We start from the raw sequence: 14442 nt of genomic DNA on the forward strand, positions 1-14442 counted from the left end.
ATTGGTGTATCCTCCCCATCCCGTGCAGCTCCAATAATGTATCTACACTTTGCCCACGTTGCACAACCTCGCTCCCGCACGTGCAACCTCCAACACACAGCCTCCATCACACAGCCTCCATCACACAGACATACACACACACATCCACGCAAACGCACATCCAAGCCGTTTATGTCTACTCTGGGCTCTTGGCAACATCATTACTCTCCTAATCAGCACCTCCCTCGAAACTTGAAGCAGCTACGCCCCCCGCTACAGTTTCGTTGGTAAATTCTAACACACGTCGCTGGTGAGGTGTGTTCGGAGCTGTTCGTACTTCGGTACGATGTTATTCTCCGGTGTACCATCATACTCTGCATCTCCCTCATTTCGCGGCTCCGAACACCATCGAAACACATATCCGAGCTCACCAGCACATCGCGGCCCGACAGCACCACGGGCAGAGCTTGGGCCTGAATGGGGGTGGGCGTCTCGAAGCTGCGACACACGGGAGCAAGGAAAGTGGCGAAATCATATGCAAGGACGCAAAAAGGGAAGGAGGGAGGGGTGAGGGATTAATGGGGCTGAGAGAAGACCTCCGCGTACCCAAAGACGACGCACCTAACATGGCTGCCAAGGAGTCCACGGCGGGGTGGCCGCAGGAAGAAACACAACGACAACGCAACGGCGGTTGGTGGAAAGAAAGACGTTGGAAATGACAAATCAGATGGACGGGCAGGTGGATGTACAGGGGTTAAATGTGGCCCCGGCAAGCCCGCCTGGCCGAGGTGCGTATGGGGGGGTTGTGGCGGGGGTGGGGGTGGGGGAGATGGAGGTGTGTTCGCGGTGCAACGGCGATCCGCACCAGGACGGACACCTGCCAGGTCCTGGACGGGAGATCGCGAGACGGACAACTCGGAAATAACCGCCACCACTTCACCACTTCACCACCACCTCCCCCACTTAGCGCTGCTCCTCGAAAGAGCGAATACCAAATGGTGCATACACACAAATGTACACGTATACACGTACCCACAGCCCCCACAGCCCCTCGCATCCGCGTCTGTGCTGTCTGCTGTGCTCCTCCCTCACCCCCACCCCCTCGCGCCCCCTTGTCCACCCACCCCGCCCTCTTGATTGCCGCCAGGAGGTCGCTGTCGAAGCCGCACTGCGCGAAGGACCTCACCGGGCGGGGCACATCGAAGCCACTCACACGGATCTCCAGCTCACGACGGTAGGCAGCTACCTGCGGCCACACCAACAAGGCCGCACAGGAAGCGGCGGGAAGGGGTCAAGATGCAAAGGGGTCAACTGCAGCCGTCCAAAACACACAGGTAGGAAGGTAAAGTAGGTAGGTAGGTAGGTAGGTAGGGAATTATCCGCGCAAACTTACACACATCACCGACTGTGCCGATGTGTGTAAGAGAGTAAAGGCGGGGAGGACATATAGACAGACAACCGAGTTCTGGTTACAACCCGAACATGCGCGAATGAAAAGGGGCAAAAGCAGAACCTGGGGAGTGCGGGGCGGGGTAGGCGGGTGCACGAGGAGGAGGACACGCAGGGCGATGTAGCAGGACAGGGTTGTGTGTGCGCACGCGCATGTGTGTGTACTGTTGTGTGGATGTAGTCGGGTGAGGAGGGCGGAGGGAGTTGTGTTGGCGAGAAATCGGAAAACCGGCAGTACGGTTTCGGGCGGCAAGAAAAGCTTCACGGCATGGAGACCACGCCCATCACTAGACACGGCTACATCATCACAATGATACAATGATACAAGGCACCACCTGCAGAGGTCCCAGGCAGCCAGCAGCAGGCTGGATCGTGGAAGAGGCGACTGCGACACCGGCACCACCACCACCACTCCATCACCATCACCAGGGCCTCCACGGACAGGCACGCACCTGTGCATCCGTCATGTTGGCTATATCTGGCGCCTCCTCATAAAAGTCCTTGGCGAAGGGCGCATACATCTGGGTGCTGTGGTCCAGGGGAGCCAGAGACTCCACATTGCGGCGACCAGCACCACCACCGCCACCATCCTCCTCGCCAACATCACCGCCGTCACCGTCCTCAAGCGCTCTGTTGCAGCAAGGCAACGTCGCAGTCGCAGTAGCAGCAGCACACAGCAGCAACGGCAACAGACAGCAGTAGCAGCGACGGGTGCAATCAGCCTTGACAAAAGCGGCAGAACGATGCTAATCAGCTGATAGGGGGGAGGCGGACACGTTTAAGAAGTGTAAGGACACGGCATGAATGTGTGACTGCGGCTTTCCCCCTAGCGGGTGACTCCGTTCCCCCCCTGCCTAAGCAAGGTCTCACTTTGCAGTGGCGTACACCTCCTCGTCGCTGTCGTACCCGCCGCCCGCTGCCGCCGCGGCCGCCGACGCCACCTTGGGCTTGCGCACCTAGAGGAGGAGGACCCACACAAAGCGTGTTCGCTTCCAAACGGATTGATGAAGGTCACCGTTGTGCGTCCAGTGGTCACATCAGCTGTGCGCACCAAGCCAACCACCAGCACCTTCGGGGACGTGCGGCTCCTTTGTCACAGATTGCAATTCCAGAGAGGGGCATGGGTAATGGAAGGGCCATGAACGACAAGGGCCGGGTCGAGGGCCTCTGGGAACTGAGCGTAAAGCCCTTAAGCATGCAAAGCCGCATGAGCAGAACCGGAATTATGAGCTCAGGGTAGAGGGAGTCTAGGCCGGCGTTGGCCGAAGAGTGGTGAGCTGATGGCGCCCCAGGCCTCCGACCTACGCACCCAAAGCTCCTTCCCATCCCCCGACCCCACCCCAACCTCCACCCCCAAAATGCACCTCCATGTACTCCGTGGCGGGATCCGCCTCCTCGTCACACGCCAATGCCTCGCTCTCCACCCGCGGCCTGGCCGTGGGCTTATTGGCCGCCACCTCCTGATCGATCTCCGCCATGAAGGCATCCAAAGGGTCATATTCGTCATCCGCCCCGGCCGCACCCGCCGCCGCCACCGCCGGTGGGGGCGGCGGCAACGGTGCTGCTGCGGCTACGATCCCTGTCCCACGGCCGTGCCCTCCCGCCGAGGGCCCCGCGCCGCGTCTCCCGGCGGTCTGCTGGGCCGCTGCGGCCTGCTGCTCCAGTTGCTGAGCAAAGTCCGCCCGTTCCCATTCCTCCAGGTCCTCGTTGCCATTCCCCCAGATGTCTCCGCCGCCGGCATCGCCAACCCCACCGCCATCTTTGTCCTCCGAGGGCTTCACCGCCGGCCCCGTGTTAATCTCCACCTCCACAGCGCGTTCCACCTGCGTCAACCCGCCGCGGCGCGGGCGGCGGTGTCAAGAGCTCAGGACTCCCCCAGATGGATACTGGAACAGAGAACCAGCCCAGGCTCCAACACCCGGTGATGGCTCAAGACACAATAGTTGTGCTGAACCTGGTTGGGTGGATCCGACAGGTACCCCGGGGCTTTTAAGGCAAGTCCAGAGCCAGAAAGGGGTGAAGCTGCAGCTTTGTGCTATGCCGTAGCTGCTGGGGACATGGGCAGGATGAGAACCCTAGCCGGGGCCCGTGGTTCAGTAGCGGAAAGCGCCGTACCAGTTGCTCGAAGGTTTGGCAATCATCGTAGTCGCCGCCCCGACGATCCAGGAAAGACTTGATTGTATCGGGTGTCCATTTTGTGAAATCTGTGCTAGAGATCGGCTGAAGGGGGATGGAGGTGCATACGTGTCAGGGGTTCCTCCGTCTGATCTCTGTGTGCCAGGGGCCCCCACACAGCTAGGTTGTTTTTGCGTGGCGCAGAAAGGGAGCTACATGGCAGTGGCCCCAAACCATTGTGCAGGATGGAGGAGCACTAATGTGCGCTCGACGCCAACACTGTGCGCCGTTCACAGTCGACGTATAACTTTACTGACCGTGTCGTAGTCATATGATGGCTGTTGAAACACTTTTGGATCATTGTACTCTCTTCCCGGGTCCCGCTCTGGCCGGCTCTGCTTAACCTGGAATTCCGCTACTGCGCTATGATAAGGAAATTTTCGTTTTTGACCGTAGTTATCCATTTTTATACAATTCGGCTAACCTGCAGGAAGGAAATCGTTAGCACTGACTTTCAGTTATGCGTTACAAGCTAGCCTACAAAGACATTTCAACAAATATAGAGAGGATTAGTGTTTCGTATTCGATGGTTGGTCTGGGAGTGCAGACCTGACGCTGCCTGCCGCTCCAGAACCACAAGAGTACGGCATAGCGCTTAGCACGTCCCCATACGGGGGGCTCAAAAGTGTAAAGTTTTCATGCGGTAGCTGAGCTGCATCACACATAAACTGAGCTATTAAATTCAGCAGCCGTAAATGCTTAAGGGCACCGCAGCTTGAACCGGTGCTCACTGTGGTGGTTGGCGACCTCAACCACCACAGTTGATGTCGCCAAACACCAGGTTAAGCGAGTACGATGAATTCCCACGAGGCATTGTGGATTTCACCCACTCCAGGAACGTGTAACTGGTTATACTGCTAGTAGTGGCCCCCCATTGCCCCAAACCTTCACCAAGGACTGCTATCTTTCCGCCGTGCTGGCCATGGGATGAACCGTCGTCCTGCAATCTCTATGGGTTTATAATCCACCCTTTGTGGGAGAAAGCATAATGACGCTTCCAGATAAGGTCCCATAGTAGCGGTAACAAATGGTAAGGAAGGAGCTTGCGGGAACGGACTCATACTCCATCGTTATCAGCAGCAGTTAGAAGCGTCAATCCTAGAGCTGCGGGGCCCCAGGTCTGTGGATTGGCTTGACATTCGCGGGAAAGGGCAAGGGAAGTCACGTCACGTGTGCTTTGGATGCTTGCCAAACTGCTACCATATGTCGCGGCAAATTACCGTTCATTTAGCTTACGACCTTATGGGCGCGGGGGATTGTTTTGGAAATTTGCAAACTAACGTGCTATTCGATGAGTATGAATTGTGGTAATGAAGCTTGCTCGGGGCTTGCCCTTGGGTCGCACGGCACTCACTGTCCTAATTTAACCACTGTCCAAAGCTAACCGCTATTTAAGAGGGCGAGAAAGGTCGCGTGTTGCCATCGCCTCAGCAGCAGCACGAGAAGAAGGTACCGTTGCGGTTTCCCTCGCATGCAATCCTGTCACTGAAATTAGCTTTGATGCTCGCTGTGCACTCTGCTGCCATGGAAAAGAGGGGAAAAGTTAGATGTGTATGCTCCGCTGGCAGGACTGACGGCTTCTGGTGGCTGCCTTTTATACGCAGATCCCAGCCCGTATGGTTCATGTGCCAATAACGGCCCAGTCACATTGCAATGGTGGGAAGAAGAGGGAAGCTCGAGGGCTGGCGGATTGCCATGAGGGGGTGCAACATCGATGTCAACGTACGCAATCACCGACATTTCTGCTTCCGGCCACTATGAATCACCGTTGAGTCACTTATGGTATTTGGGTTGACTGGGAGACTGCGGCGGGTGTCAGGCGTCCTTAGGGGACTATACCACGTAGAGATCCAGCGCGCTTTTGGCACATTCCTAGTCTGCGGTCGTCTCGCCAAGTGGTCCGGAATCTGTCCGCTACGTTCCTGCGCTGGGACTCATGGTCAGGTGCTGGGTCCCAGGACTGATAGGGATATGCATATGGAGAGTGATTGGCTGAACACTGGTGGTTCGGGCTTTGAGGGAAAAGGAAGTGGGAGGCGAATCACGGGTTGGCTTTCGGTTGTCCCGACCCCCAATTCACCAGTTATATTCAGTCGCCCAGCTATCGCAACATGTACCCACTTAGTCTATCTGATGCAACATCTGGCCCCTACCGAGGTTTTAAGGACTTTCTTGGGTTCGCCTCGTTGTGGTCGCTAAAGCACTTAACATGTTAACCTTAATATGTTATTTAAAGAAATCGGTTGTACAGAAAATCAGGTTCCCCGTTAGGGTGCAAACACTGTGATACTATCCCGTTTCAGCGATCGCTATGTTCCAAGATTGTCATGTTCACACTGGTGGCACAATTTCATACTTTCTAAAGCTGAATACTTCGAGAGGTTTCGCTTGCCGGCAAGCTGCAACCTATTGGAACACAACGACTGGTCGTTGTACGGAGGACATTTTGGCGGGGGGGAAAATCGGGTAACTCAAATCTTCTTTTGCTCTCACGCCCACGTCGTTGAGTCTGCAGGAAAGGTGCTTGATACTTCCAGCCTTACCAATCATACATGCCTTCGTAATCAGGCAACAAGTTCGAAGACTGCTGCTACAATCTGTGCTTGAGTCCAGGTCATCCTGCTAGCAGTGCGAGTCAACTGTAACATCAGCACCAGGAATTGCGAATTATTGGGGCGATTGTTATAAGCAAACTGACCTGAAAGAATGCAAGCAACAAGTCCAGCAGCTGCTTCACCCCGCCAGCCCACCCTGCTCCTTTCTGCTGGGCAGCGAGTCAGGTGGGAAGCTAAATCGCAGAAGTTGCAGCAATCCTTTCAATTTCGTGCTGAATCTCAAAGCGCTTCGTTGACATGGCTTTGCATTGGCGCAGGGGCGGGCCTGCTCAGACGTCTTCTCTAAGGCTAATCCAGGTTTGCACTACTGTTCCGTTCTAAAAGTCTGGATTTAGCAGAAATGAGATGACCTTCCGTCGCAGGGACCGGTGACTTGCGGCAGGAGTTGCCCCTTTGCTAGCAGCCGTGGACGCCACTTTCAGAGCCGGCGATCCGTCAAGGTTACTGCTTTCCAGGAGCCCGAGGAAGAGGGCTTTACAGCCTCGCCAAACGACATGCAGGAAGCTCGGATTATTGTAGTCACGTCCGGAAAGGGTGGAGTGGGCAAGACAACCACCTCCGCCAACCTTGGCATGTCGATTGCGCGTCTCGGCTACAAGGTCCGTTCCCATGGACTTTCTGGTCGGGATCCCTGTGTGTTTGGAGGGGAACTTAAGGAGGTCTCTCTCAGCGCCACAAAACGGACCGTCGAGGCCTTGTGCGTCCGCAACATACAGCAACAGGGTTAAGGTTTCGTTGTGCGCCTGAACGCCTTGGCAAAGGGGTGGAGGGGCAGATGGAGGAGCTTAATCCAAGAGAGTGTTTGCTGATGCGAGCTGTCCAGTGCGATAGAAGCCCGCCGGGAAAAGCCTAACTTCGCAACGTATTTCCCCGTAACACCCGAATCCACTTTGTACATGACTGTTTTCTGTTACAGGTATGCCTTATTGACGCTGACATCGGACTGAGGTGAGAGCAGCGCCGCTCATTTTGCATGTCATTGCGCAAGCCGCGGAGCATGAAGCAGACGCGCAATGAAAGTTGGCCTTGGTAACTGTAATAACTGCATGCTGCTGGGTGCACCTTTTCACTTGGGTTGGTGTTGGCGTGGTCCTTGCATTTCACTCCACAGGAACCTGGATTTGCTGTTGGGTCTCGAAAACCGTATCCTATACACGGCTATCGACATCTTGGACGGGGAGTGTCGCCTGGACCAAGCCCTCATTCGGGACAAGCGCTGGAAGAACTTGTCGCTACTCTCAATGAGCCGTAACCGGCAGCGGTGGGTCGTGCGTCATGTAGCCACTGTGCGTGATCATCGCAAATTGCGTGCGTCGGCTTTGTCCAGCAATTTTAAAGAGTTGCACATCCACGCCTTACTAAATTCCAGGACGCCTTATTGTGCTACTATTTCCATAGCACCAAAGCCTTTAGTACAGAGTCACCGTCCAATCCACACGTTGCAGCATCCTTTATTGGGCTTGATTCATCTCCGAAATACATCTCGCGGTGACGTGTACAGACGGTTCTTACACGCGCAGCCGCGCCGGTGTGTACCGTATGTACATTTTTCACCATGGTGTCGGTGGCCACATGCCCCTCCCCCACACTTTGCCTTCTTCCTAGGTACAATGTGACGCGCGCACATATGGTTCAATTGTGCGAGGCGATTATCGCACTGGGCTACCAATTTATTATCCTGGACTGCCCGGCCGGCATTGACGTGGGCTTTATCAACGCCATCTCGCCAGCCAAGGAGTCCCTGATTGTCACGACGCCGGAGATCACGTCAATCCGGTGGGTGCACAGGGTCATTATTGCTGAGACGTAAGCGCTGAGCTAATGTGCAGGTCGTAATTGTGCGTGTATAAATAACCTGACAGCTGGCCCGTGGACCCGCCCTTCCCCACCCACGAACGCTGTTGGCCGACCTCAATTCCTATGCGCATCTTGCAGGGACGCTGACCGTGTGGCTGGCCTCCTTGAGGCTAACGGGATCTACAACGTTAAGCTACTGGTTAATCGGGTTCGCCCCGATATGATTCAGAAGGTAACGTCACTTTGTAAAGGACGGGTATTAGCACAACCGATGTTCAATCGCTTGTACTAAGAGGGAGGTTAAATTCTAGTTGTGACCACCGTAATCGTTACTTTCACCACTGACTCGCATTTCCCTTTTTGGTTTTTAAATTTCAGAACGACATGATGTCGGTGAAGGACGTCCAAGAGATGTTGGGCATCCCGCTGCTCGGCGCCATCCCAGAGGATCCCCAGGTAAGCGTTCAGCCACTTTGTAGGCATGCACCATGCAAAGTTATTCGCTGGAGAGCCGTTCGTTGCATTAGTCATGTTGAGGTTTTTAGGTCTCCACCCTTGTACAAACCTTTGTTAACAACCGATTCCTAAACTTACAGATAACTCCACTCTCTGCCCTGTTGTCCCACCGAATCTATCGCTTGACAGTGATTGACGCCCATGGATTCCTGTATGCACCCCACGCCGCGCTGCAGCCCTGTGTGTGCCTTGCCCAAGTGACTCGACCCATCCGGACTCTCTCCTATGTAGGTGATCATTTCGACAAACCGCGGCGAGCCTTTAGTGCTACAGAAGCAGCTGTCCCTCAGCGGGATCGCATTTGAGAATGCTGCGCGGCGGCTAATTGGGAAGCAAGACTATTTCGTGGATCTGAACAACCCGCATAAAGGGTTGTTCCAGAAGATCGGCGAAATGTTCAGCAACTGATGCAGTGTGTGATTTCTATTATACTTGTTTATGCATGACTGTACATCTGTGACTGTTGTCAAGCTTGGTAATGTGACCAGCGTCAGCTCCTCCGTTGCATCGGTCGTGTCTTATGTTGCCCTTTAGGAGGGATTGCGGCGTCCAGAGCGTTCTTGGCCGCCGGTAATCCGCAAAGGAATGCCTGCGCACGGGGTGATAACATTGTGTATTGGTGTGCATGACTAGCCCACCGTAGGTACCCAGTGCTCAATATGGGAGCCTCACAGACAGCTGTTATGTTGTCGCATGTGATAATTTTGTGAGAAATAGCGACTTAGCTGGATAAGGACTGCACGCTGTTCAGAGTAGATAGAGGACCTGAAACCCGCCTTCGTGCGGCAACCACTGTGCATGGAGAGGGAGGCGTTTCCATCTTGAAGGTGGCGAGAAGAAGGCAAAAGCGCTTGTAAACGCGTTTTCCTATGCAATGAGCTCCTCGAGGAAATGACGAGAATGCTATATCTCTACTAGCTCTGCTCAACCATCAGTGTATTGTGCTCGAGTGGAGTTTAGTTCGAGCGACCTAAGGCTGACCTCTGCACTGTACTGATATTTGTTTCGCCAGGAAAAACATGGCAATAAGCGCATTCGGCTTATTACTCGCGCGGCGTTTTCGCGTATGAAGTGCTGGGGGTTTGTCCAGACTCCCTGAGACCCCGACATGATCTGGCCTGACGGAAAGGAAACACAGGAGGCGAATGAATGCAGAAGAAAATCTGTTACTGGAGTCCCTAGCCTTTACATTGCTTGCAGCCTGTGCAGGATAAGGCATGCAAGCAGGGAACCCCATCCTAGCGTCCACCGGGCCGCACATGTTGGGAGCTCCCATATGCGAAGGCTTTCGTGATCCTACCATCTACCACTGCGCTGGCCTGCAGCGACCACCCGTACTTAGGTGGCGCATCAGTTGCTGTGCCCCTTCCGGCTGCACAGCGGCCACACCTCCTCTTGAGCCCGACCATCTCCGCTCAACCATTTGGCTCATCACTGCCTGTCTGATCTTCATGGAAACGGTGTTGGGGCGGACTTTCTCTTATGAGGTACCAGCTACGGGACACATACCTCCATCATTAGGATTGCACACTCGCATTACACATGGCCCATCCGGACGGCCCAACTGTAACAGCTTGGGCCACGAAAGGGACCTCGGCTAGAATGACCACCAGTTGGGGGGGTACGCTACCTAAATATAGCTCGATCCTGGAGTAACCGGTACCTCCTATGTAAAGAGTCTGCACGCGATAAAGGTATGCCTTCCATTTTTATCATGGGCCCCACCGTGGGCCATACTTCGGGTCTCCTTTTTAAAATGCGGAGCAGGGAAGAGTCTCTGGTTAGTTGGTGCTGCTGGGGCACGGAGCTTGCCATTGGTACCGTTTAGGGCCTGGGTGTCTTAATGCGGCCAGCACCGCTGGAACATCATTTTCATCATTTAAAAACATACATACAAATATGCACACCACACAGGTACGTCCACTTCGTATCCCGTAGAAATTTAAGCTCTCTTGGAGAGATTCGTGATGTCGTACCAGACTGTCGTCTATCAGAGCAGCAAGGCTTCTATAGCTGCATCAGGAAGAGCGGCCGCGTCAGGGAAGCAACAGTCAGATGTTTCACAATTGCGTTGCACACAAGACAGGTTGTGAGTTGTGTCTCACGGAAGGAGGATTCTGAACGAGGGCCCCGCCGGAAAGGTTGGAATTCTAGCAATGTACTATTCCCCAAATGTGATGGACGTAGAACGGGATGCAGTTGAATTTCACAGAATGAGGACGCTTATTGAGTTGACCTTGAAGCGTTGACGTTTTAGGTTGCTCGTCCATCGCCAGCGACGAAACCACAGGGGGATATTCCCACAACGCGATTTCATCTGCATGCGAACGAATAGCATGTCAGCAATCAAGGCACAGATAATATGAATGTCCCAAGAATATTAAAAAGCGCGTTGCGTGTTGTCAGCCGGATGATCCCTCTGCACGCATTACATACCTACTGATAGGTATCTTTTCTATATGCTATTTGGTGATGGAAACTTTGTCGAGTTAACGTAAGATGCAAAGTAGTCAGTCCCAGTCAGCTCGTCCAATCGTCCAACTGCCCAGTCGTCGATACGGCCATGCCTTGCTGTAGATGCGCAGAATTGCGAGCGTTCCCAAGATTAACAATTCTTTTTATGCTTGGAACGGGGTTCGTAGTCTAATCAGTACGACACCGTACGGTGGCACGTGGGTCCATATGACACTATATTGGGCTTGACTTTTTCTTGATCTGAAGCTAATTCAGGTTAAGTTGTCCTGCGCAACACTTCTTTCCTTTACTTTAGTGTGGATTATCTTATTTGGGTTAGAGATATTGTTCTCGTCCACGTGCAAAAACAATTAATAATAAGGTCGACAGCCTCTGGAGTATCTTAGCTCCTATTATCTTCATTTCGCCGGCGACCTTTGCAGCATTTCTCAAGAAGCGGCGGCGCGTAAGACCTCTTATCATGAGTCGCAACGCAGAGGCCGTAAGCGAGGCCCCACAGCAGCTTGGGGTCTACGCTCACCAGGGAACTGGATTCATGTCGTCCCTGACTGGCGCACAGCACCACTCCAACATGGGTAACTACTCTCCGTCTTTGGAACTGCTGCAAGGCATACAAGTACCCCTGGGCTCCGGGCCTGGACAAGGGCAGGCGCAGCAGCAAAGCGCGGGCCCTACAGGAGGCATATCTTTCAGCCCTCTCGGTGCAGGCCTGAGGTCTAGCGGGCCGTTCAGCACAGGCGGGCCTAACATCGGTAGCCGCGGTGTGGATGCGAAGAAGACCGAGCCAACAACAACAACCACAGCAACAACAACAGAAGAACGCCAGCTTTGTACTTTTTTTATCCGCACGGGGACGTGCGCCTATGGAGATCGTTGCAAGTTCAAGCACCCGTTGGACCGCCCTCCGCCTCAGTTAAATACGCGAGGTAAGGCACGTGGCACCCGCGGGGCTTAGGATACTGGGGCCCCGATGAACGTTACGCTGCATTACTTGATATTGGTATCATTTATATGTTTTTAAGCATCGCCTGCAATGAACGGGGCTGAAGCCGGCAAATCGGCCTTGTAAGTGCCTAAGAAACGACATTTGTTTCGCCGCGAGCGGAATCGGGACTTTTAATGGCAAAGTATTGTATATCATTTCAACTTCTTCTTCCCGCAATGTATGATCTCCAGGTTACCCGATACGGGCCGATGAGCCGGACTGCGCGCACTACCTGAAGAAGGGCTGGTGTGCCTTTGGTCCGACGTGCAAATTCAATCACCCTGAGATGCAGCCTTCCATTTTGAACTCTTACGGGCTGAGCCAGCCGCCTACGGCGTATGTGAGCCTGCCCACAACGACGTTCCCAAGCCCTGCGGTCTACTCCGTTCCCCCGGCCGTTCCGACACTTTACTACCTGCCTCCTGGCATGGGCCCTAATCAACTGGCCGGCAGTACAGTGAGCCTCCTGCCCTCCACCGTCGGCACTGTGGCGGCAACGCAGGCCAGCCAGCTTGCTTTCACCCAGCAAAGCGCCTTAACGGCAGCGGTTCCAGGGCAGATGTACCGTCAGCCAGCGCCTGCAGCTCCTTACGGCGGTCTGGGCGGTGCCATTAACGGCGGCGTCGGTGGTGCCATGGGCAATCAAGTATCTGTGCTGCAGGAGGCCTTCCAGGGTCTTACGCTGGGCCGCGCTGGCGGCTTGGGCCCGCGCAAGTAGTCCTCATTCGGCGGTTGGATTTGTCGCGGCTCCGGGCCGGCCGATGGTAGGTACTGCACCCGGGGCGGCCTGGCAGCGGCGGCAATGAGCTGCATGGTGGTGATGAATTGTTTTAGAGCAGGAGCTGCTTGTAGGCAGCTGAGTTGAGCCCTATTACATTTGGGAAGAGGTCGAGCGGCGGGCCTACCCGGACTCCTCGAACGCAGGCCGTGGTAGCGTTGAGGTGTCGGCACCGGTCCGAACAAAGCCGGGTGGTTACGAGCTGATGTCTTGAGAATACGATACGATTCACGGCGGTCTCTCAGGGCTTCTGACATTGCCAAACGTCCTGATGCAGCTGCAACTGATGGATGCTGGTGGTGTGCATCTGTCTGTGTGCGTACGAAGAGCCGCCTGGTGTAGGCGGCCGTGACGGATCTGGTATTATTATATCTTCTTTGCGGGGCGCAGTACGGGACACCCCTTCATGTTCTCTTCCCGCCCCTATCCTGGTCATGCACGCTTCGATGCAGGACGGACGGTCAAGTCTCGCGCGTGTTTGGTTGATTGCTGACAGATCTGTGTGCAGGCAGCACCCCCTTGTTGCGCTTACTAATGGCTTGGTGCGGGACGTGTGTCTTCAGGATTATGTGCAGTAGTTATTTTCCGAATTTGTTGGCGCTGCGATTGTATGTCGTTCATCTGGATGCCGCCACCGCGCCTTGCCAGCTGTGGGTGGCATTGGTTTAGCCAAAGATTGTATTGTCAGCTGTTGAATGAGTGCGGTATCAAGCTGCATGTTCCTTCGACATGGCCATTGTGCACAGGCGCCCTGACACCCCCTTGGTTAATTGTGCCCGGTACATGGCTCTGTGTTTACGTCTTTGTGTGCGTGACGAGAATGAAAGCTCTTTTGGCGATATAGACCTCCTGTGATTATCGAGTTGGAGAATCTTGGATGTGGCCCGGCTGCGGGGCCGGACCGCACAGTCTCCTTTCTGCTTGTAGTGGTATGGCGGAGATAGCGAGCAACTGTACTGTGGGGGCTCGGATCGCCTTCATTCGGATTGGAGTTTTTTCAGTGCAAATTTCGGGTAATTGTTGTCTTGCTACTGGTACTGATGCAGTGCATTGTGAAGCAAAAACCCCATCACGCAGCCATCGCGCGGCCATCAGTGACGCGGGTCACAGCATATTCCTTCGCTGAAGCTACGTGCGGCCTTTTTGAGCCGTTTTCTGCAGCTATCTATCCTAACCCCCAACCTTGAGGCTGTGGCGGTTTCAAGCTGTGTACGGTAATGTGAGATATTCGATACCTGGCTATTACTCTCGGTCTGCGTGGCTATTGCGAGTTGATGCTATGGCGCGATGGTTTGACCGTGTTTAAACGCGTGGGGGGCGGTAGCTGGCATGTATGGTCGTCCTGAAGGTCCATGGGTTCGAAACGTTTGGAGGTTATGAGGGAGCCCTGGGTAGGGACTGGTGCAAACATGTCCAGGAGCAGCGTTTACAGATTTTTGCGGGGCATGGCCCACATTGTGTTTACCATGTTTGTTTCCCTGGGCTTTGTTGGCGGGACTTCAGCAGGGCTTTTTTGGTCTGGGTGAAGAATGGTCTCTGGAGCACACAGGTTGGAAGGTGGCGCTTTCTTTATGAGGCGTGGTGAGGCGAGCTTTAGGTTTGGGAAGATTGGACCTTCAGCATATTAGATTATACAGCACCAGCGGCGTTAACGACCGTGGAGCTCTCTGATT

General features: G+C 54.4%; 2 protein-coding genes across 2 annotated transcripts; both read left to right on the top strand.

Moving 5' to 3' along the window:
• Positions 1-6571: 6571 nt before the first annotated feature.
• Positions 6572-8939, top strand: VOLCADRAFT_57583 (uncharacterized protein; the record flags this gene model as incomplete). Its single annotated transcript, XM_002947915.1, has 7 exons — positions 6572-6817; positions 7135-7166; positions 7330-7479; positions 7824-7994; positions 8154-8247; positions 8394-8471; positions 8763-8939. Coding segments are annotated over 7 exons (948 nt in total), but the record flags the coding sequence as incomplete, so codon positions are not given.
• A 2527-nt stretch (positions 8940-11466) lies between these two features.
• On the top strand, positions 11467-12709 carry VOLCADRAFT_103744 (uncharacterized protein; the record flags this gene model as incomplete). Its single annotated transcript, XM_002947916.1, has 3 exons — positions 11467-11932; positions 12183-12448; positions 12494-12709. 3 exons carry the CDS (start codon positions 11467-11469, stop codon positions 12707-12709), a joined length of 948 nt encoding a protein of 315 aa, XP_002947962.1.
• Between the last annotated feature and the right edge of the window lie 1733 nt (positions 12710-14442).

Source organism: Volvox carteri (assembly GCF_000143455.1).
Source record: "Volvox carteri f. nagariensis unplaced genomic scaffold VOLCAscaffold_8, whole genome shotgun sequence".
In the NCBI taxonomy this organism is placed as follows: Eukaryota; Viridiplantae; Chlorophyta; class Chlorophyceae; order Chlamydomonadales; family Volvocaceae; genus Volvox; species Volvox carteri.